At 38.8% G+C, this 22,077-nt stretch overlaps 2 protein-coding genes and 1 long non-coding RNA gene across 7 annotated transcripts in view; 1 reads left to right on the top strand and 2 right to left on the bottom strand.

The window, feature by feature from the left end:
• The window catches only part of LOC127942563 (myosin heavy chain, fast skeletal muscle-like), a 139,966-nt gene that overhangs the window by 3,669 nt on the left and 114,220 nt on the right, over positions 1-22,077 (bottom strand). The window contains exons 16-40 of one of the 4 annotated variants that reach the window (XM_052538362.1): positions 21,897-21,967; positions 21,726-21,813; positions 21,529-21,646; positions 21,302-21,425; positions 19,547-19,683; positions 19,203-19,458; positions 18,875-19,117; positions 18,615-18,791; positions 18,374-18,519; positions 18,195-18,285; positions 17,700-18,089; positions 17,498-17,624; positions 17,279-17,397; positions 16,971-17,167; positions 16,704-16,887; positions 16,461-16,626; positions 16,244-16,368; positions 15,754-16,062; positions 15,483-15,686; positions 15,262-15,387; positions 14,949-15,119; positions 14,761-14,865; positions 14,579-14,674; positions 14,331-14,462; positions 14,122-14,224 (exon numbers count right to left, since the gene is read on the bottom strand). In XM_052538362.1, the coding sequence (XP_052394322.1) occupies positions 14,207-14,224; positions 14,331-14,462; positions 14,579-14,674; positions 14,761-14,865; positions 14,949-15,119; positions 15,262-15,387; positions 15,483-15,686; positions 15,754-16,062; positions 16,244-16,368; positions 16,461-16,626; positions 16,704-16,887; positions 16,971-17,167; positions 17,279-17,397; positions 17,498-17,624; positions 17,700-18,089; positions 18,195-18,285; positions 18,374-18,519; positions 18,615-18,791; positions 18,875-19,117; positions 19,203-19,458; positions 19,547-19,683; positions 21,302-21,425; positions 21,529-21,646; positions 21,726-21,813; positions 21,897-21,967 (3,920 nt within the window). In that variant the 3' untranslated portion in view covers positions 14,122-14,206. Of the gene's footprint in view, positions 1-14,121; positions 14,225-14,330; positions 14,547-14,578; positions 14,675-14,760; positions 14,866-14,948; positions 15,120-15,261; positions 15,388-15,482; positions 15,687-15,753; positions 16,063-16,243; positions 16,369-16,460; positions 16,627-16,703; positions 16,888-16,970; positions 17,168-17,278; positions 17,398-17,497; positions 17,625-17,699; positions 18,090-18,194; positions 18,286-18,373; positions 18,520-18,614; positions 18,792-18,874; positions 19,118-19,202; positions 19,459-19,546; positions 19,684-21,301; positions 21,426-21,528; positions 21,647-21,725; positions 21,814-21,896; positions 21,968-22,077 lie in introns of those variants that run through there. The other 3 variants (XM_052538363.1, XM_052538365.1, XM_052538366.1) reach the window with 3 other exon arrangements.
• The window catches only part of LOC127942562 (myosin heavy chain, fast skeletal muscle-like), a 29,282-nt gene that overhangs the window by 3,669 nt on the left and 3,536 nt on the right, over positions 1-22,077 (bottom strand). The window contains exons 1-30 of one of the 2 annotated variants that reach the window (XM_052538359.1): positions 9,600-9,766; positions 9,140-9,352; positions 8,859-9,002; positions 8,623-8,779; positions 6,929-6,956; positions 6,711-6,825; positions 6,540-6,632; positions 6,384-6,447; positions 6,183-6,281; positions 5,996-6,099; positions 5,677-5,815; positions 5,476-5,594; positions 5,242-5,391; positions 4,983-5,153; positions 4,601-4,907; positions 4,308-4,378; positions 4,137-4,224; positions 3,940-4,057; positions 3,698-3,821; positions 3,165-3,301; positions 2,820-3,075; positions 2,492-2,734; positions 2,229-2,405; positions 1,976-2,121; positions 1,800-1,890; positions 1,319-1,708; positions 1,119-1,245; positions 896-1,014; positions 588-784; positions 313-496 (exon numbers count right to left, since the gene is read on the bottom strand). In XM_052538359.1, the coding sequence (XP_052394319.1) occupies positions 313-496; positions 588-784; positions 896-1,014; positions 1,119-1,245; positions 1,319-1,708; positions 1,800-1,890; positions 1,976-2,121; positions 2,229-2,405; positions 2,492-2,734; positions 2,820-3,075; positions 3,165-3,301; positions 3,698-3,821; positions 3,940-4,057; positions 4,137-4,224; positions 4,308-4,378; positions 4,601-4,907; positions 4,983-5,153; positions 5,242-5,391; positions 5,476-5,594; positions 5,677-5,815; positions 5,996-6,099; positions 6,183-6,281; positions 6,384-6,447; positions 6,540-6,632; positions 6,711-6,825; positions 6,929-6,956; positions 8,623-8,779; positions 8,859-9,002; positions 9,140-9,340 (4,359 nt within the window). In that variant the 5' untranslated portion in view covers positions 9,341-9,352; positions 9,600-9,766. Of the gene's footprint in view, positions 1-312; positions 497-587; positions 785-895; positions 1,015-1,118; positions 1,246-1,318; positions 1,709-1,799; positions 1,891-1,975; positions 2,122-2,228; positions 2,406-2,491; positions 2,735-2,819; positions 3,076-3,164; positions 3,302-3,697; positions 3,822-3,939; positions 4,058-4,136; positions 4,225-4,307; positions 4,379-4,600; positions 4,908-4,982; positions 5,154-5,241; positions 5,392-5,475; positions 5,595-5,676; positions 5,816-5,995; positions 6,100-6,182; positions 6,282-6,383; positions 6,448-6,539; positions 6,633-6,710; positions 6,826-6,928; positions 6,957-8,622; positions 8,780-8,858; positions 9,003-9,139; positions 9,353-9,599; positions 9,767-22,077 lie in introns of those variants that run through there. The other variant, XM_052538360.1, reaches the window with a different exon arrangement.
• Positions 10,177-22,077, top strand: part of LOC127942579 (uncharacterized) — a 28,723-nt gene continuing 16,822 nt past the window's right edge. Inside the window, exons 1-2 of the long non-coding RNA XR_008149347.1 lie at positions 10,177-11,047; positions 11,145-11,202. This is a non-coding gene — a long non-coding RNA (uncharacterized LOC127942579). The remainder of the gene's footprint in view (positions 11,048-11,144; positions 11,203-22,077) is intronic.

Here is a 22,077-nt window from a genome sequence, read left to right as displayed (position 1 = left end):
ATCATACACTGTAATACAGGTAATTTTTGATTTCCCATCTTTGTGGCTCTTTAATTAGCTACAGAGCCCTTTACTAACGAATTAGTAAATCGTGGGCACATTTTATAAATCAAGTGAATGCAATAGTAAATTGAAGGAACGCTATAGTAATCATATTCACATTTTAGTACATTGAGGGAACAAATTAGTAAATCGTGCACTCGATTTAGCCTTATATTTTTTCCTGCATGTCATGTGCGGGGCTCCTTAATTAGCAAAGTCCAGTTTTAGATTTAAAGTTTTAGATGTAAAGATTATCCACTTGTTTCTCACCTTGTCAAAGTTTCTCTGCTTCTTGTCAAGGTTGGCAGCCAATGAATTTGCCCTCTCCACATCAATCATGAGGTCCTCTACTTCACCCTGCAGTCTCTGTTTGGTCTTTTCCAGTGAGGCACACTTGGAGTTCACCGCTTCAATGGATTCTTCAGCATCCTGCAGACGCTGGGCAAGCTTTTTCCTGAAGAGAGTGATATTAAATGATGAAATATTACTAATATTTGTGAAATTAAATGTAGTGTGCTGGAGACATTGTTCTTTGCTGTAATTACTTGGATTCCTCAAGCTCCTCTGTCCGCTGAATTGCATCAGTCTCATATTTGGTTCTCCATTGGGCCACCTCACTGTTGGCCTTAGACATTCCCCGCTGGAGTTCAGCTTTGGCCTCTTGCTCCTCCTCATACTGCTCTCTGAGCAAGTCGCAGTCATGACGGGCAGACTGAACCGCATGGGCCAGAGCATTCTTGGCCTGTAAAGCAACATATTTTGGGCCTTTCAGTAGTCCAGTCTTTACAATTATTTAGATTGTTGAAACTTAATTTTCAGAATTAATTAACTCATGAATTTTGTATAACTCTACCTTGACTTCTTCCTCAATATGCCTTTTGAGTTCCTCAATTTGCTGTGTATAAGCCTGTTTTCCTCTAGTTAGCTGTGAAACAAGTGCTTCTTTCTCTTCCAGTTGGCGGCTAAATTCACCTTGAAATCACATTAGAAATATTACTATAAAATATAATAACTGACACTTTTTAATAATTTACAATTTTTTTTATTACATGTATACCTTATTTGCCATGCCTTACCATTTTCAGTCTGAAGTCTTGCACGTTGTGCATTCATGTCATTCAGCTGACGAACATTTTCATCACTCTTGGTCTTGATTTCACTCAGCTGGTCTTCCAGGGTTCGGCACATCTTCTCTAAATTAGCCTTAAAATGTACAGGTTTATATGCAGATTTTGTAAAGATGTTTTTATATTTAATGATTCTCTAATGAAATTACCTTTGCTTTAGCCACAGCCTCCATGTTGCTTGTCAGGTCATCAATCTCCATCTTGTATTCACTCTTCTCCTTCTCCAGCTTCTGCTTGACCCGCTGGAGGTTGTCGATCTGTTCTCCGAGTTCAGCCACACTGTCTGCCTGCTTCTTTCGGAGAGCTGCAGCTGTAGCTTCATGCTGCAAGGTGGACTCCTCCAGATCACGACGCAACTTCTGGAATTCAGCTTCACGCTTCTTGTTCATCTCAATCTGAGCAGCAGTAGCACCACCAGCTTCCTCAAGCCTCTCGCTGATCTCTTCAAGTTCCCTGGAGAGATCAGCTCTCTGCTTCTCTACTTTGGCTCGAGCAGATCGCTCTGCCTCAATTTCTTCTTCCAGCTCCTCAATACGGGCCTAATTGAGGAAATTTTTTGTTTAACATTTGTGATATTCGTAACATGGATTTGTCCAGCAGTGTTTTAGAAAAGATTATGGTCAGCATTACCTGAAGTTCTTTGATTTTCTTCTGAAGTTGTGCTCCTAAAGACTGTTCATCCTCAATCTTGCTGAGAAGTTGACTTATCTCAAAGTCCTTCCTGTTTTGAAATAGTGTTTTTTGGAATGTGACAAATACCTATGTTACCTTATTGTGTAAAGTTCAAACATTTAATGTCTGCTCACTTTTTGATCTTCTCATCTGATTGCTGTTTTTCATTCTCCAGGTCCATTATGGACTCCTGGGCCAGTTTCAGATCACCCTCAAGCTTTCTCTTGGCTCTCTCAAGGTCCATACGGAGCTTCTTCTCTTGCTCCAGTGAGCCCTCAAGCTATTGTGATAGAAACTAGAGCATTAAAATCTGGTATAAAACAAAAACAAAACAAAACAAAAAAATTGCTTCTATTGATGATCTGATTCCTATTCCAAGCATCTTACATCGTCCACTTGCTGCTCAAGCTTTGTCTTAGCTTTAGTCAGAGTGTTGACTTTGTCTTCCTCTGCCTGAAGGTCATCAAGAGTCTGCTGGTGTGCCTCTTGGAGGGCTTTCTTCTCTTTGGTCAGCTTGGCGATGCTCTCATCCTGAGAGGCCATCTCCTCTGTCAGGTTTTTCACCTAGATGGATGCATTGTTTACTGCTTTCATTCTCAAGAACCTGAATCACAATGAGCAGTATTAGTACTATTAAAAAAAATACTGACTTTATTTTCTGTAGCATGTTTCTCCTTCTCCACTTTTGCCAAGGTGAGCTCCAGGTCATCGATGTCTTTCTTCAGCTCGGAGCATTCATCCTCCAGTTTTCTCTTCTTAGCAGTCAGTTCAGCATTGATTTCCTCCTCATCCTCCAATCTCTCGTTTGTATCTTTGAGTTTGGCCTCGAGCTGGATCTTGCTTTTGATGAGCCCTTCACATCTCTCCTCAGCATCAGAGAGGTTTTCAGATTCCTGTTCATTCACATGGATATATTTAATGACTCATGTTCACAGCTGTAGGATCCATATTGGGATCAGTAAAAGCTGAAATACTCACAGCTGTTACTTGCAGCTGAAGGTCATTTTTCTCCTGAATTAGTGACACCATTTTCTCCTCAAGCTCCTTCTTTTTAGCTAATGCCTTTGCCAGATCCTCCTTCATTTTTTCGTAATTCTCCTTCATTGCTACCATCTCTTTCTCAGTCTCTGCACTCTTCAGAAGAGGCTTGATCTTGAAGTAGAGCTTCATCCATGGCCAATGTTTGACATTCATGAATGAGCGGATGTTGTATTGGATGGAATAAATTGATTCTCTGTGATACATTATAATCAGTAAATTAATCATTATCAATCTGTGGTACAAAACAGTGGGTTTCCAAAAGGTTTTGTAAGTTGATCTTACCTCCTCTCCATCATTTTGACAAACTCCTTCCTCATGACGTATCCACGGCACAAAGCCTGAGTCATGGTAACCAGTGATGCTAGTTTCTCATCTCTCATCTCCTCAAGAGTACCCAACAGACCAGCTTTGAAGAATACCTACAAGAATAAAAATAAAATTTGTGGTACAGTGACAGAGACCTGGGTTACATTATATCACCTATTTCTAATACATTTAAAATTAAATTATATAGAAAAGGCAGTTTAGCTAATTAATTACTTTTAGTTTGAGGAGGCAAAATAATATCTCAAAGGGGATCCATATAGAATTGTTTTGTTGACTCTGGTGTGGAATAACTTGACTGGCACAAAGCCTTGACCTAAACCCCTACTGAACAGTTTCAAGAAGATTTGTCTACATCAAAATGTTTAGATGTATTGTGTGGTGGACCATTAAGATTTAATTTAAATGGATTTAGTAAAATTATCATGCCATTAATTATAATAAGTTTCCTTTTGGTTTTGGTGGTGCAGAATATTTACTGGGTAACTTACCTTGGTGTGTCCAAACTTGTATTGGGTGTGGTCAACATCAATAGAGCCCAAGAGTTTCTCTGAAGCCTTTTTGTTGTCAATGAACTGTCCCTCAGGGATGACACTAGCATTTAATACTTTGTACCTTGATGACATAAAAGTAAGATTTATTTTTGGTGAAACCAAAAATTTTGTATTATGGGTTAAAATTAGGTGGTGTATTATCTCTAATTAACAGATCGAAACAGGCGTGGTGTCTTTACCTCTGCTTGAAGTCACCATAGTGGATTCTGCTGGGGAAACCCTTCCTGCAGATTCTGATACCCTCCAGCACACCATTACACCTGAGCTGGTGGATAACCAGGAAGTTCTCCATCAGACCTGCAATGCAAATGTACATAATGTTTTAATAAAGATTTTAAACCTCTGATTCATTTGAGTCTTCAGAGATCAAGTTTACCTGGAGTCTTGGACTCATTAGGAATCAAGCAGCGCACAAAGTGAGGGTGAGTGCTCCTCAGGTTAGTCATCAGCTTACCCAGGTTCTCCTGTGAAAATGTTTATGCCATTTATTCCAGTGTTTAATAGAGAAGACATTCACATCCTTCATTAAAAGAGAGAATCTGTTTACCCTAAAAAGTGCAGACACCGTCTGGAAGGAACCACCCTTCTTCTTGCCTTTCTTTCCACCGCCACCCTCAGCTGTTTTATGTCAAAGAAATAAATTATTATTGATTTTATATTGTTTTATATTAACTAGTTCAATGGATTAATATCTGATACTGACAGATATTAACTGCTCTGTCATCTTGCATAGATATACTTAATGTTTTTATGAAGTGTTACGATACAGTTATCTTTTCTCTGTTTTGCATATCATTAAAAATTTATATTGAAGAATTCAGGAAATGAAGATGTTCATACCTTCAGCAGCTCCATGAGCGGCATACAGGAAGGCCAGTACTTTGAGAGATGACTTTTGGTAAAGTTGCACCACAGAGTCGTTCAGTGGGTCCTTGTTCTTGTCCAGCCAGCCGACGATGTTGTAGTCCACAGTGCCGGCGTAGTGCACCAGAGAGAAGTGGGCCTCGGCCTTACCTTTGGCAGGCTTGGGCTTCTGGAAAGCTGCACATTTGCCCAGATGCTGATCATGGAGCTTGTTTTTGAAGCTTGTGTCTGTTGCCTTGGGGAACATGCACTCCTCTTCAAGGATGGAGAAGATGCCCATTGGCTGTTGAAGAAATATACAATCTCAAGTACAGACACAATGTGAATAGTAAATTTAATTTACAGAATATCCTCTTACCTTCTCAATGAGCTCAATGCAGGCAGCCAAGTCCATACCAAAGTCAATGAACTCCCATTCAATGCCTTCTTTCTTGTATTCCTCTTGCTCCAGAACGAACATATGGTGGTTGAAGAACTGTTGCAGTTTCTCATTTGTGAAGTTGATGCATAGCTGCTCCAAGCTGTTGAACTGATAATTCAACAAAAGCAAGTTCTCACTGCCTACTGCAATCTTTTATATCTTGATTCTTACAGAGACATTAATGACTGATGCTCACATCGAAGATCTCAAATCCAGCGATGTCCAGCACACCAATGAAGAACTGTCTAGGCTGCTTCGTGTCCAGCATCTCATTGATTCGTATGACCATCCACAAGAACATTTTCTCATAGATAGACTTGCAGAGAGCTGAAACTGCGTTGTTCACCTGAGAAATTCAAAGATCAGTGTAACAAATATTAGACTTTTATTTTCAAGAACAAATTTATCTATTGGAAAGGTAAGTGATCACCTGTGGTACTGTCTGGCCTTTGGTCACCATCTCATTCCCGACCTTCACTCTGGGGAAGCACAGAGCTTTCAGCATGTCAGCGGAGTTGATGCCCAAGAGGTAAGCGATTTTATCAGCCACTGAGGACGTACAGATTTATGCATTATTGTTGCTAATGGAGTCCATGTTTGCATGCTAATAAGTGCTAATAAAACACCTTACCCTCAGTGCCATCAGGTTCAGCCTGCTCCTCTCTCTGCTTCTGTTTGAACTTCATGTTCCCATGATGCATCACAGCACCTGTTAGCTTGTAGATGCTGATTTTCTCATCAGCAGTGAAGCCCAGAATGTCAATGGCAGTCTGTTTTTACACAGACCAAATTAAACACGTAATGCATTAATATGCAGTTTATATTGCATGTCATGCAAGATTTACGTCAGTTCATGCTATTGTTCTTCTTTTTAATTTCATGCCAGATACATTGCTTGTAATCTGAAAATACCTCTACTACTACTAATATAAACAGAGTTGTGCACATACATCTGTGGCAATGAACTCCTCGACATCATTGATGCTCTTGACAGTGATTTCACCCTGGCTGATCATTGGATAGTCGTAAGGGTTGGTGGTGATGAGCAAGGCCTCTATAAAGAGTTGATGTGCAGCATGTTAACAGTGCTCTTACACTAGGAATTAACTGAAACACACAATCCTGTGGATTTCTCACCGAGCAGCTCTGGCTTGTGTCCAGTCATGAGCTGGTAGAAGATGTGGTAACTCCTCTCAGCCGACAGCTGGAATGTCACTCTCGACTTTTCCAGCAGATCTGTAAAAGTGGTGGAAAAAGTTCAATTGAGTTCAATTGATTAATTTGTTGTTGTTAGTCACCAAATGATAAAATATTTGGCTTAAAACAGTATTGACTCACAAGTTTCAATATCAGCTGAGGCCAGTTTTCCAGTGGTGCCAAAGTGAATCCTGATGAATTTACCCTACAGAGATTGAAATCAGCTCAACTGTTTGGAAGTTTTGAAAATGTGACTGATGTTGTACAATGCTGTAATGATTCATAGGTGCAACTTACAAAACGAGATGAATTGTCGTTCCTCACAGTCTTGGCATTACCATAAGCCTCCAGCAGAGGGTTTGCTGCCACGATCTGATCCTCCAGTGATCCCTAATGTAATTGAAGGGCAGTAGATAGTAGGTATAAATACTTTCATCAATAACACGTCTAGAATAAGTGTTTACTAACCTGCATTTTTCCAGGGACTGGCTCTGCCTTCTTTTGTCCAGACATCGCACCAACAGTTGCAAAGTACTGAATGACACGTTTTGTGTTCACAGTCTTTCCTGCACCAGATTCTCCACTGGAGATTGATACAAGATCATGTTTTAGTAATACATTTTCAATTAATTTATATATATAATTGAAAAGCTTTAGCTTATTCCATCAGAGCAATATTTACTCACGTAATCAGGACGGACTGGTTCTCACGATCTGAAATGAAACCATGGGATGTTATCAGGGTTTTCGGAATAGTTTGCACTGTTTATAAAGTATTTTTAGTAGGGCTGCCCTAAGATTTTTCTGGTTGACTAGTAGTCATTCATTTTAATCATTAGTTAACAAATCACACATTTATTAACAAACCATTTAAATTATAATTATAAGCCTTTCATTTCCTACATAGCCTAATACGTGCTCAAAGGTAACACATAAAGCTTACCACAGCACATCGGCAGAAGTAATGATAAAAAATGTGACAGAGAAAAACAGGAGGCTGCATTAACATTTTTTATAATATATTGATAAATGAGTGCTTTCTTTGCTTTCAATTTAAGGGCTGAATTTGGTGACACTGACTCGTCATCTCCACAGTAGTAGATGTGCCTGTATGCATGTTTCATATGGATTATATAATCTGAAAAAAAAACATTTCCATTTGAATTGGCAAGTGCACACTGGAGTTTAAGTTAATTTATAATTTTTTTGATGTGCAAGTTCACAGAGACCAAGACAGCAGAAAGTGCATCCTGTTTGCTTTCATTATTTTGGGAAAGCACAATGTTTTGTTGTTATTGTGATTGCACACAAATGAGGGTAGAGTCTTTACAGATTTGAAAATAGTATTACTCTTTTTTTGTATGACCAAAAATGAGGGAGTATTTTAGGAGCAGATGAACACACCAGCGCTTCCATTTGTCCTGCAGTGAGCACTTAAAAAATGCACACTAATCAAGGTTAACGTTAGATTGAGTGGCCATGTAAAATTGCTTTTACTAACATATTTCAGATTATAAGACATATTTGAGGTTGATGAATGACAGGTGAGCATTTGGATGTCCTGCCCGATGTACTGAATTAACAAATAGAACAATTGTTAAGGATCCGTCTGTCACAAACTCTGTGACCTCACCAGTCCTTTGAATTTTTTTTTCTGCAACTAATAATATGTTGGTCGACCATTAGGGGTCAGCCCTTATTTTTACTTAACTCATCTATTATATATATATATTTTTTATTTGTCAATACATTAATAGGCTATATGCTAATCTTTATATGCTTTATATGCTAATTTTACTTTATAGGTTCATATAGAAAAAGTTTGTTACATCTTTTATGCAGTTAGAGCTGTTTTACAGCAGAATTGTAATTGTCTCGATATAGTAGTTTGATTTACATTGATTCTGGATTATTCCTGGTTAACTCAGTGAGGCTACTCTTAAACACTCTGTAATGCATAAAGCGCTATAAAAATAAATGTGACTTTACTTGAATAATGCAAAATAATGGTTCCTATAAAGAACTAAATCAATTAATGCATTCTTGCATCAGTTGAAAACCTCAGCTAGGTATGGTTTACTAGCTAGTTGTTAACTAAACATACAAAAAAAAATATGTTAAAGCATTTTCAGTCCACTTTTATATGGACTTAATAAACAATTATTATTTTTTGCACAGTAAATTAAATAAAATGGCATACATACTGTTTGCATTTAACTTATATGTAAACACTGTCACAATTTGTACAATTTATAGGCAATAAATTATACACTTCTACTTCATAGTAGTTATTGTAAAGTGCATTTTTTTCTATTTTCTTTTAGTGTAAAGTGCATCTTTTTAACCCTTGTGTATTAACACACTTCCAGAATCCACTTACCAGTGAGCATGAACTGGTAGGCGTTGTCGGAGATGGAGAAGATGTGAGGTGGGGCTTCAATCCTCTTTTTGCCTCTGTATCCACCCACAACAACTGTGTCGTACACTGGGAGCCACTTGTAGGGATTGACAGTGACGCAGAACAAGCCAGAGTAGGTCTGAAACAGAGATAAATAGTTCAGTTTTACAAGGCTGATGTCCCATACCAGGAATAAAACATGATTTACTTAAACTTACGTAGATCATCCATGCTGCGTAACGCTCTTTGAGGTTATACAGCACAGCAGGCTCATTGAGGTGGGTCATCATGGCCATGTCCTCAATTTTGTCAAACTTGGGAGGATTCATGGGGAAGATTTCATCTTCTTTTACCGTGACAGTCTGTAATGAACATTGATCAGTAATCAGAAGAAGGATGAGAGAGTTTTGTACAACATTTTACTGGAGACTAAATCACAGTAACATATGAAATATATATTTTTTTTATATGATATGATACTTGATTACATGATACTTACTTTCCCACTGTGAGTTTTGACGGTAGCTTTGCCACCCTCTTTACTAACAAGAGTACCCTTCAGGTACATCTCATCTGAATCTACCACAAAGAACGCCGTTTTGGCATCAAAAGGGGCAGTCTGAGCCTCGATCCTCTCTCTTTCTGGCTTCCGGAGGTAAACAGCCGCCGGGCCGAAACACTCCATTTCAGCATCTCCCATGATGGCACTTCACTGTGGAGTGGAACTGACATTACAATGCTGATAGATTTAATTTGGTTCACATTTTAACTTTAATTGAAGTTTCATTTTATTTTTTGGTCTAACTTTTAACTGCATTTAACCATGACTCTTACTTTAATTAATTGTGCATGAAAATGTTTGTCAATTTATTAATTATTAGTATTTAAAAGATTTACATGGCATTATCATAATCATTTTTTGCAAGTGAATTTTTTTAAATATTTTATTAAAACTTTACCTTGTACAATGCCCAAAGAGAAATAACAGCTGTCACGTTCAGGATTCTGAAAACAACAACAACAACAAAAAAGCATGTTTTTTTTTCTCTACATATGTTAGACTACATATGCTAATATATAAATTCAGAAAAAAATACAATAATTTTAGCTTTCTGAAACTACAAGCAAATATCATACCCACCTTCAACGGGCCACTGTGCTTCAATCAGAGGGTGCCATTTATATAGTGTTGTTACTGAACAGTCAGCAGAACTGTCCAGCTTGATTTGGTCATGTAATTCTGCTTGGTTTATGGTAATGTAACTCTGTCCTAGAGGAAAATAGAAAGACAGCAAGTTGCCATTCATTTTTTGGGCTTGCTTTAAGATGCAGGGTTTTTAATTGTTAATATTGTTTACTTCATCTAAGAACAATTTTCTACACAAAATGTTCATAATATTGAAATGTTTTCATGTTAAAGAAATCACATACTCATAGACTTTTGGATTATGTACTTTTTGGATTATGTATGTTTAAACAGTTTTACAATCCATGCTTTTTTTAGGCTGTACTGTTGTTTGAATGTAGTTTTTCTTATGTGAACCTGCTTATTTGCAGTGTTTAATTTGATGGCAAGTCTTATTTCAATGTATCATCTTTAAAATTATTGGAACTTGGCACAGAGGATTAACTTGGTTTGGATGTGGAGAAGCAGTCAGCTGTCACTAGTTTTCAGTTTCAGGAGTGACAGCCAGACCAACAAATCTGATGACTAAAATATTTGAAGGGTTATATACAACTTACCTTTTGGGCAACCACTTGATCACCTTATACACAATAATTACCTTTCCTTTGTTCAGCATGTTTCAGCATTTGCTTTCAGACATACATTTTCCTCTTCAAAGTCAAATAAAGTCATGTAACAGTGTTTGCACATGAAGTAAAGTTTTTCACATATTAGTTTAAATGTTTTACAGAATCATGAAGAGCTTACTGTATGTTATATTTAGTTCAATCTCAGGCATGTGAGAAGAGATTTTTCTTCTTGACTAATTTGAGAAGTTTGGCTAGCAGGACCATTAAAACCTAGAAGATTTATTACCAGAGATTTTCCAAATGGAAAATAATATCTCTGGCAGATTTTTTATTGGACAATTAAAGCTCAGTGGTCACTGCAATACTAATCTTGTTTCATGGTGATATTATGACTCTCAAAGTTATAAAAAGCATGTTCTTATATGGAGAAAACATTAAATATAGCACAGTGAGCTCTTCTGTTTGTATTAGGGGGCAGTTGTGATCTAATGGTTAACGAGTCAGACTTGTAACCTAAGGTTGCAGGTTTGAGTCTTGGTACCAGCAGGGATTGTAGGTGGGTGATATGAATGACTAGTGCTCTCTTCCACCCTCAATCTCACGACTGAGTTTAGACCCTTGAGCAAGAACCAAACGTCCATAGACTCCCCAGGTGTGTGTTTGTTCACTATTCACTGCTGTATGTGCACACGTGTGTGGGTGAAATGCAGAGCACAAATTCCGTTCCTTTTCTTTTTTATGAGGTTTAGATCTCTCATCTAGGCCACAGTGAAGACTTACCTGACCTATCATCACTCCAAAATCTCTGTAAGTACACTGATTTTCAATATACTGTGTGCCTTTAAAATTAAGTAATGAAGAGTATATGATTTGCTCCATATTCTTATTTAGATGTTAAGATTTCTGGCCAAATGGTTCAGATCACAATGAACAAAGCTACAAATGTATTTCTATGTGAATATGGTCTGGTTTGCAATCATACCACATCTGTTCTAAGAGCATAAAATCAGTTGACATGTCCAGTCAACTTTGGATTATTGATCCAGTATGGAGAGAAGCATTTTCAGAGTAAAATATAATCTTCGTACAAGTAAAATAGTCAAGTCAGAATTCAAGCAACTAAAACAAGCTGCATTGGCAGGTTGTAAAAGTTGTGAAGAAACTTTCTGGAGTCTGGAGGGATTTCAGAGAATGATACCAAAGTATCCAGTCAACAGTAATTTTGTGTCTCTGCTTAAGATGTCTTGTTAATGACAGAGATCCGAGATGAATGGAAATTCTGCTTCAAGGTGAGTGGAGAGTGGCCAACTGAGTGTGTCTGCCTCCCAAACAATGCTAAGTAGATTGTTCCCAGGTTTGGGCACTAAATATATAAAAAAGAATCTGCCACCTGCAGTTGACAAAAATAGCCCAAGGTTTTTCTGTTCTTTGAGAAGTTGATGGTCTCTATCATATGCTGGCAGGTTTCCCTTCTTTGGGCACTTATTAATTTAAGAATGGTGTCACCGAGTTTGTGGGTAGAGTCAGCATAGGCATCTTTTAGGTATTCTTTTTCATATTCTTTGAGAGTTGGATAGTATTTCACTTCACATTCTGGGAATGTAGCTCTTACGACACACTCTTGGCATAGTCTTTCTTGAATACTTTTTGATGCAACTTGTAAAACGGTCTTAATTTGTGACAGAAGGTCTATTATTTCTATCACTGACTCCACCTTTGTTTGATTGCTTTAAGACAAAGATTGTCTTTAAGACAAGTGTTTTAGGAGGAAGTTGTGGCCTAGTGGTTAGAGAGTTTAAACCTAAACCTAAGGTTGTAGGTTTGAGTCTTGGGCTGCCAATACCACGACTGAGGTCCCCTTGAGCATGGCACCAAACCCCCAACTGCTCCCCGGGCACTGCAGCATAAATGATGCCCACTGCACCGGGTGTGTGTTCACTGCTGTGTGTGTGCACTTTGGCTGGGTTTAATGCAGAGCATGAACTCTGAGTATGGGTCACCATGCTTCGCTGTTTGTCACATCACTTTCATTAAATCTGTGTATTCCTTCCAATTGGCTTTTCATAGGTTGAACAGTCTCTTAAAAAGAAACTTCAACTCAATGACTGATCTTATTTTTAAGTTAATTTTTCAATGTTGAGTTCTTGGCAACAAATCTAAAACTAATTTCTCTGATAGATGGGAAATTTTGCTGGTAAAAAATATGTCCGGATTATAGCCATGTTTCCATATTAATAAGCATAGCCTAGGTAAGGTACCTTCTTGTTTTGGGGAAGTTCATGTTTGATTAAACATCTGTAAATAGCCATGACATTTATAATTAATTAAAGTTTTTGTCTTCTGTGTAAAAACAATTTTCCTAAGTATATACAGGTGCTGGTCATATAATTAGAATATCGTCAAAAAGTTGATTTATTTCACTAATTCCATTCAAAAAGTGAAACTTGTATATTATATTAATGCATTTCACACAGACTGATATATTTCAATTTTGATGATTATAACTGACAACTAAGGAAAATTCTAAATTAAGTATTTCAGAAAATTTGAATATTGTGAAAAGGTTCAATATTGAAGGCACCTGGTGTCTCACTCTAATCAGCTAATTAACTCAAAACACCTGCAAAGGCCTTTAAATGGTCTCTCAGTCTAGTTCTGTAGGCTATACAATTATGGGCTAATTGCTGACTTGCTGACTTGACAGTTGTCCAAAAGACGACCATTGACACCTTGCACAAAGAGTGGACTGGAATCAGTGCTTTAAGGACCACTACGCGCAGACGTATGCAAGACATGGGTTTCAGCTGTCGCATTCCTTGTGTCAAGCCACTCTTGAACAACAGACAGCATCAGAAGCATCTAGCCTGGGCTAAAGACAAAAAGGACCCTAACCCTAACCCTAACCCTAACTCTGATAAAAGTAAATGTTGCATTTCCTTTGGAAATCAGGGTCCCAGAGTCTGGAGGAGGAGAGGAGAGGCACACAATCCACGTTGCTTGAGGACCAGTGTAAAGTTTCTACAGTCAGTGATGGTTTGGGGTGCCATGTCATCTGCTGGTGTTGGTCCACTGTGTTTTCTGAGGTCAAAGGTCAACACAGCCATATACCAGGAAGTTTTAGAGCACTTCATGCTTCATGCTGCTGACCGACTTTATGGAGATGCAGATTTAATTTTCCAACAGGACTGGGCACCTGCACACAGTGCCAAAGCTTCCAGTACCTGGTTTAAGGACCATGGTATCCCGGTTCTTAATTGGCCAGCAAACTCGCCTGACCTTAACTTAATTTTTTGAAGAGGAAGTTACGATATGCCAGACCCAAGAATGCAGAAGAGCTGAAGGTCACTATCAGAGCAACATGGGCTCTCATAACACCTGAGCTGTGCCACAGACTGATCCACTCCACGCCACGCCACGCCGCATTGCTGCAGTCATTCAGACAAAAGGAGCCACAACTAAGTATTGAGTGCTGTACATGCTCATACTTTTCATGTTCATACTTTTTAGTTGGCCAAGATTTCTAAAAAACCTTTCTTTTTAGTGTTCTTATGTAATATTCTAATTGTCTGAGATACTGAATTTGGGATTTTCTAATTTTGTACTGGAAATATTGTTGGTTCTAAAGATAAATAGCTAAGCCTCTTGAATAAAAGTGTCAGTTGAATGGATACATATAAATGTTTGAAAGAAGTTTCATATGGTGAACATCAACAAAAGAAGACAGCATTGAGACTGTATTTCATTTTATTGGACACATGAAAACCCAGCAGCTTCATATTAAATGCATGCTTGTAGGTGTGTTTTCTTCTCTTCATTCTTCATCCTTAGTCTTGAAAATGCAGAAAATAAAAATTTTGTTGAAAAATATTTTAACGTTACATATAAAACTCTAGCTTTGCAGAGCACATTTTACAACTACTATGTGCGTTTGTTACCTTCCCAGCATCACGGCTCTTGGCTCTCAGCTTGTTGACCTGGGACTCAGAGATATCAGCGCGCTCCTGAGCCTCCTCCAGCTCATGCTGCACCTTCCTGTACCTGGACAGGTGAGTGTTGGCCTGCTCCTCCTGTTAGGATAACACCAGATATCCAACCCCTTTCAGTGCATTGCACTCATGACACTGAATGTATTGTTTAGAAAATATCAAAACCTCACACTTAGGACATTTGACATTAAACTTACAGCTTCTTCAGCCTGGCGCTTGTAGGCCTTCACTTTCAGCTGCAGCTTGTCTACCAGATCCTGCAGTCGGATCACGTTCTTCTTGTCTTCCTCAGTCTTTGGGTAAAAGTATTGTTGAAGGTCTTAGTTTACCTATGTAAATTATAATGAAATGTAAGTTTCTAAATCCTGTGTAGTTTTACCTGGTAGGTGAGCTCCTTAACTCTCCTTTCATATTTGCGAACTCCTTTCACAGCATCTGCACCACGTCTCTGTTCCGCTTCAACTTCAGCCTCCAACTCGCGCACCTTCAGTAGAGAGAGATTGATGTCACCTGTCAAATCTGTACCATAGACAGTTCATCTAAGACAGTGTTTAGCTTGTAATTTACCCTGGACTCCAGTTTCTGGAGCTGTTTCTTTCCACCCTTCATGGCAAGACTCTCAGCTTCATCCAGACGGTGCTGCAGGTCTTTGACAGTCACCTCCAGGTTCTTCTTCATCCTCTCCAGGTGAGCACTGGTGTCCTGCTCCTTCTTCAGCTCCTCAGCCATCATGGCAGCCTGAAATATGAGCCAATTCAAATAAACTAGCCAATATAGACAGGAATGCCTTCCATGAAGGTTCCCTTTGTTACCAAATGCAGATAAACAAAGTCAAATAACTGTTAAAATTAGAATAGAGAAACAGAATCTTAGCGCTCACATCAGTGATGGCCTTCTTGGCCTTTTCCTCTGCATTTCTGGCCTCCTGGACTGCATCATCCACCTCTCCTTGAACCTGGACCAGATCAGCCTCAAGCTTCTTCTTGGTGTTAATAAGACTTGTATTCTGTGGGATTTAAGCAGGTAGTTTATGTAGTCTACATTTAACTAAACTCTGCTCTCATGTAAACTTAATTTGCTCAGGGTATAGTTTTTCTGTACTTGTGAGTGCAGCAGTCCCACACGCTCGCTGGCATCCACCAGCTCCTGCTCAGCCACTTTGCGTCCTCTCTCTGTTTGCTCCAGTGCAGCTCTCAGCTCCTCAATCTCTGCTTGCATCAGGTTATTCCTGCGCTCCACCATGGCCACCTGCTCCTTCATGTCCTCCTGTCCTCTGACAGCTTCATCAAGGTGCAGTTGGGCATCCTGTGGCATGTATAATATTATCATACATTTAATATTCGTTTCAATTCCTCATTCTTCAGAGAGATACCTTGAGTTGTCCTTGGACGTTCCTGAGCTGTTTCTGGGCCTCAGCAGCCTGGCGGTTGGCATGACTCAGCTGGATTTCCATCTCATTCAGATCTCCCTCCATCTTCTTTTTGACTCTCAGGGCATCATTCCTGCTCCGGACCTCAGAGTCCAGAGTGCTCTGCATGGAGTCGATCACTCTTTGGCTGTTCCTCTTGATCTGTTCCATCTCCTCATCCTTCTCAGCCAGCTTCCTGTCAATCTCACTCTTCACCTGGTTCAGCTCCAGCTGCACACGAAGAATCTTGGACTCTTCATGCTCCAGGGTGCCCTACAAAAAAAATAATATATATATTTTGACTTACTTCTGAATTAAATTTGAGTTGTTATTTTTTTATACATACATTTATGAATAATTTCCAAAAAATGCATAAATTAATTTTTTTGATTTCATTTCACTCCATATTTAATGTTTTAATATTATTAAAACCAATGTTGTATAATAATGGCACCTCGGCTTCTTCTAGTGCAGTCTGGATCTCTGATTTCTCAGACTCCACTGTCTTCTTGGCTTTCTCTAACTCATGAATGCTCTTTCCAGTCTCTCCAAGCTGCTCAGTAAGGTCAGAAATTTCCTCTAAAAAGTTTAAAAAGAAGAATTGTAAAATGTTCTATTTTAATACATCTCTTTTCTTACATCATTGGTGTACAAATAAAAGTGTTATTTACGTTGCAGATTCTTGTTCTCCCTCTTCAGGGTCTCGAGGTGGTCAAGAGCTTCTTCGTAGGAGTTCTTCATTTTGAACAGCTCAGTGCTGAGAGAACGAGCTTCTTTCTGAGCACCTTCTAGTTCAGCCTGGCTTTCCTCATACTTCTGTTTCCACTCTGCTAGGACCTGGACAAAAAGGAAATCACTGGTAATTAGTCCATGGCACAAGGTTTAGATTTAAATATTATCCACATCTTTCTCACCTTGTCAAAGTTTCTCTGCTTCTTGTCAAGGTTGGCAGCCAATGAATTTGCCCTCTCCACATCAATCATGAGGTCCTCTACTTCACCCTGCAGTCTCTGTTTGGTCTTTTCCAGTGAGGCACACTTGGAGTTCACCGCTTCAATGGATTCTTCAGCATCCTGCAGACGCTGGGCAAGCTTTTTCCTGAAGAGAGTGATATTAAATATTACTAATATTTGTGAAATTAAATGTAGTGTGCTGGAGACATTGTTCTTTGCTGTAATTACTTGGATTCCTCAAGCTCCTCAGTTCGCTGGATTGCATCAGTCTCATATTTGGTTCTCCATTGAGCCACCTCACTGTTGGCCTTAGACATTCCCCGCTGGAGTTCAGCTTTGGCCTCTTGCTCCTCCTCATACTGCTCTCTGAGCAAGTCACAGTCATGACGGGCTGACTGAACCGCATGAGCCAGAGCATTCTTGGCCTGTAAAGCAGCATATTTTGGGCCTTTCAATAGTCCAGTCTTTACAATTATTAAGACTGTTGAAACTTAATTTTCAAAATTAATTAACTCATTAATTTTGTATAACTCTACCTTGACTTCTTCCTCAATGTGCCTTTTGAGTTCCTCAATTTGCTGTGTATAAGCCTGTTTTCCTCTAGTTAGCTGTGAAACAAGTGCTTCTTTCTCTTCCAGTTGGCGGCTAAATTCGCCTTGAAATCACGTTAGAAATATTACTATGAAATATAATAATATTGAATTTTTTATATTTTTTAAAGTTTTTACATGTTTACCTTATGTGCCATGCCTTACCATTTTCAGTCTGAAGTCTTGCACGTTGTGCATTCATGTCATTCAGCTGACGAACATTTTCATCACTCTTGGTCTTGATTTCACTCAGCTGGTCTTCCAGGGTACGGCACACCTTCTCTAAATTAGCCTTAAAAGTTACAGGGTTATAAAACAGATGTTTGTAAAGATTCTTTTATATTTAATGATTCTCTAATGACATTACCTTTGCTTTAGCCACAGCCTCCATGTTGCTTGTCAGGTCATCAATCTCCATCTTGTATTCACTCTTCTCCTTCTCCAGCTTCTGCTTGACCCGCTGGAGGTTGTCGATCTGTTCTCCGAGTTCAGCCACACTGTCTGCCTGCTTCTTTCGGAGAGCTGCAGCTGTAGCTTCATGCTGCAAGGTGGACTCCTCCAGATCACGACGCAACTTCTGGAATTCAGCTTCACGCTTCTTGTTCATCTCAATCTGAGCAGCAGTAGCACCACCAGCTTCCTCAAGCCTCTCGCTGATCTCTTCAAGTTCCCTGGAGAGATCAGCTCTCTGCTTCTCCACTTTAGCACGAGCAGCTCGCTCTGCCTCTATTTCCTCTTCCAGCTCCTCGATACGGGCCTAAAGAAAGTATAAAATAATTTATTCAGTGATTCAGTGATGAGGATTTTCAAAGCTATGCATCTACGTCACAGTTTCACACAGAAAAATTATGGTTGCCATTACTTGAAGTTCTTTGATCTTCTTCTGAAGCTGTGCTCCTAAAGACTGTTCATCCTCAATCTTGCTGAGAAGCTGACTTATCTCAAAGTCCTTCCTGTTTTTAATGTAGTTTTTTTGTAAAATGTGCAAGATACTTATTAATGTGCAGTTGTGCAAAATTATAACATCTGATATCCACTCACTTTTTGATCTTCTCATCTGATTGCTGTTTTTCATTCTCCAGGTCCATTATGGACTCCTGGGCCAGTTTCAGATCACCCTCAAGCTTTCTCTTGGCTCTCTCAAGGTCCATACGGAGCTTCTTCTCTTGTTCCAGTGAGCCCTCAAGCTATTGTGATAGAAACCAGAGCAATAAAATATGAATTGGCAGAAATATTAATTTCCTAATGATTCGCGGTCTTGTTCTAATGCTGAAATTCTTACATCGTCCACTTGCTGCTCAAGCTTTGTCTTAGCTTTAGTCAGAGTGTTGACTTTGTCTTCCTCTGCCTGAAGGTCATCAAGAGTCTGCTGGTGTGCCTCTTGGAGGGCTTTCTTCTCTTTGGTCAGCTTGGCAATGCTCTCATCCTGAGAGGCCATCTCCTCTGTCAGGTTTTTCACCTACATGGAAACATTGTTTACTGCTTTCATTCTCAAGAGCCTGAATCACAGTCAGCAGTATGATGATGTCAGAAAATACTGACTTTATTTTCTGTAGCATGTTTCTCCTTCTCCACTTTTGCCAAGGTGAGCTCCAGGTCATCGATGTCTTTCTTCAGCTCGGAGCATTCATCCTCCAGTTTCCTCTTCTTAGCAGTCAGTTCAGCATTGATTTCTTCCTCATCCTCCAATCTCTCGTTTGTCTCTTTGAGTTTGGCCTCGAGCTGGATCTTGCTTTTGATGAGCCCTTCACATCTCTCCTCAGCATCAGAGAGGTTTTCAGATTCCTGTTCATTGACATGGATGAAGTTAATGACTTGCGTTCATAGCTATAGGATCCATTATAGGATAAATAAGAGCTGAAATACTCACAGCTGTTACTTGCAGCTGAAGGTCATTTTTTTCCTGAAGAAGTGACACCATTTTCTCCTCAAGCTCCTTCTTTTTAGCTAATGCCTTTGCCAGATCCTCCTTCATTTTTTCATAATTCTCCTTCATTGCTGCCATCTCTTTCTCAGTCTCTGCACTCTTCAGAAGAGGCTTGATCTTGAAGTAGAGCTTCATCCATGGCCAATGTTTGACATTCATGAATGAGCGGATGTTGTATTGGATGGAATAAATTGATTCTCTGTGTAAATTGTAATCAATAAATCAGTCATTATCAATCTGTGGCACTAAACAGTTGTGTTGCAGATAGTTTTGTAAGTTGATCTTACCTCCTCTCCATCATTTTGACAAACTCCTTCCTCATGACGTATCCACGGCACAAAGCCTGAGTCATGGTAACCAGTGATGCTAGTTTCTCATCTCTCATCTCCTCAAGAGTACCCAACAGACCAGCTTTGAAGAATACCTACAAGAATGTTTAGAACATTTGAACTGGTACAGTGTTGTAGAAGCCAAGTAATCCTCCTCAATATAAATGTGACCTGGGTTATGGCATACAGGTTTTTTTACTGCATAGAGAATTGAAAGGGGGCTACTCCATCCAATTTTGTGCCGCGTCAACTAAACTCAGGCAGGCAGGCACATACAAGCTTAACAGAATATCTTCAGTTAAGGATTGCATTCAAAAGTGTGCATATTTGAAGAAATATTTACATTACACAAATTTACTTTATTTTTCTTGGAATTGTTATCTCTATATTCATCTGCTGAATTATTTTATCTGATGAACATTAGCTGCTTCCACTGATGTCTACCTGTGTTTGTCTAAGGTCATAAGATTTTTTTTCTAATAAGACTTTTTTTAAAATTGATAAATGTATAGTGGTATCAAAGCAATGTTGGCCAGGAACGAATGGATTATGTTGAGTGGATGAAATGTGATCAATATATGTAATCAAGATGGTGCCACAAATGGCTGACTTGATGTGGAGCTCTCCCATTCTTTTGCGGTTTTTGTTTGTTTGTTTGGTGTTTAGTAATTATTTTTTTGAAATGTTGGTCAAACTTTATCTCAATGTCCAGTTCTTGCTACTGACAAATTATTAACTATGGCTTTTGCCGCAAACTCCTAATTTGCTACTTATGAATTGTTAGGTAGATTTTCAGAGTGGATCGCATTGTGGAGTTAACAGGGAAAACAAAAGGTGGTGAAATATATTTCTACATAAATTAAAGTTGGTGTTGTTTTCTAGAAGATGTGATTAAAGAAGATGTGCTCTCTTATTTAAAGGCAGTCTTCATAACCTTGTTCATTATTGTGAATGTTTACGTCACTCCAGACATGCATAAGCGCACCACTGCAACAGCTTTTTGAACAAATAACTGAAACGTTATTTAGCCTCTCTTTTAATCATTCTTGGAGATATTAATAAAGCAAATCTCTCCAATGAACTGCAAAAAAAAAAAAAAAAAAAAAAAAAAAAATCAGACAGCATTTTACATGTCTTAGCGGACCACTGGTACACCAAAATAAAGGATGCATATCATTCTATCCCACATCCCACTCTGAACACAGGGAGAAACTGAAATCAACTAAATCTATAATAAGGACTGTAGAAAGATGGACTTATGAATCAGACTGGGATTTACAAGCCTGCTTCAGCTGCACTGATTGGAATGTTTTAAAAGTTTAAGCCACCAATCAGGTTGATCTCACAGAGACTTCAGTTCATCATACTTCAGTTTCTGTGAGAATATGTGCATTCCTACCAGGACATTCTTATCATTCAACAATGATAAACCATGGTTTAATGGGAAACTCAAACAGCTTTGTCACACCAAAGAGGATGCTTGGGGATAAAGTCTTGTATGCAATCCCTGCTGGTACCAAGGCTCGAACCCACAACTTTTGTTTACAAATCTGACTCTCTAACCATTAGGCATAACATTAGAGATGTTATGATTGTGTAGTGTAGCATTAAGATTTGTTTTTACTCAAATAACATAAATTATCAAGTCATTCATTATAATTAGAGAACTTTTTGTTTTGTTTCACCATGTGGTATATTAACTCAGGAGCTCACCTTGGTGTGTCCAAACTTGTATTGGGTGTGGTCCACATCAATAGAGCCCAAGAGTTTCTCTGAAGCCTTTTTGTTATCAATGAATTGTCCCTCAGGGATGACGCTAGCATTTAATACTTTGTATCTAGAGGACATTCACAGGAAAGTCATGTTCTTGTGAAACCACAAACATATAATCTTAACAGGATGAAGATTATCTGCAATTAAGATGTTGTAGAAGTCTTTACCTCTGCTTGAAGTCACCGTAGAGGATTCTGCTGGGGAAACCCTTCCTGCAGATTCTGATACCCTCCAGCACACCATTACACCTGAGCTGGTGGATAACCAGGAAGTTCTCCATCAGTCCTGCAATGCAAATGTTGTAATGATTCCAAAGATATTTTCAAAACTGTGATGCATTTGGTTCTTTGGGGATCAATTTTACCTGGAGTCTTAGACTCATTAGGAATCAAGCAGCGCACAAAATGAGGGTGAGTGCTCCTCAGGTTAGTCATCAGCTTACCCAAGTTCTCCTGTGGAAATATTTATGAGATTAGTTCAATCTTTAATAGAGAAGATGTTGATATCCTTCATTAAAAGAGAGAATTATGTTTACCCTAAAAAGTGCAGACACAGTCTGGAAAGAACCACCCTTCTTCTTGCCTTTCTTTCCACCGCCGCCCTCAGCTGTTTTATGTCAAAGAATGTATTATTGATTTTAAGATATCAATTGATGCTGTATATTAAGCTGTTCAATAGATTGATATCTGATAATGACAGAAATTAACTGCTCTGTC

Source organism: Carassius gibelio, chromosome A22 (assembly GCF_023724105.1).
Source record: "Carassius gibelio isolate Cgi1373 ecotype wild population from Czech Republic chromosome A22, carGib1.2-hapl.c, whole genome shotgun sequence".
Lineage (NCBI taxonomy): Eukaryota > Metazoa > Chordata > Actinopteri > Cypriniformes > Cyprinidae > Carassius > Carassius gibelio.
This window is presented reverse-complemented; position numbering and strand designations above follow the sequence as displayed.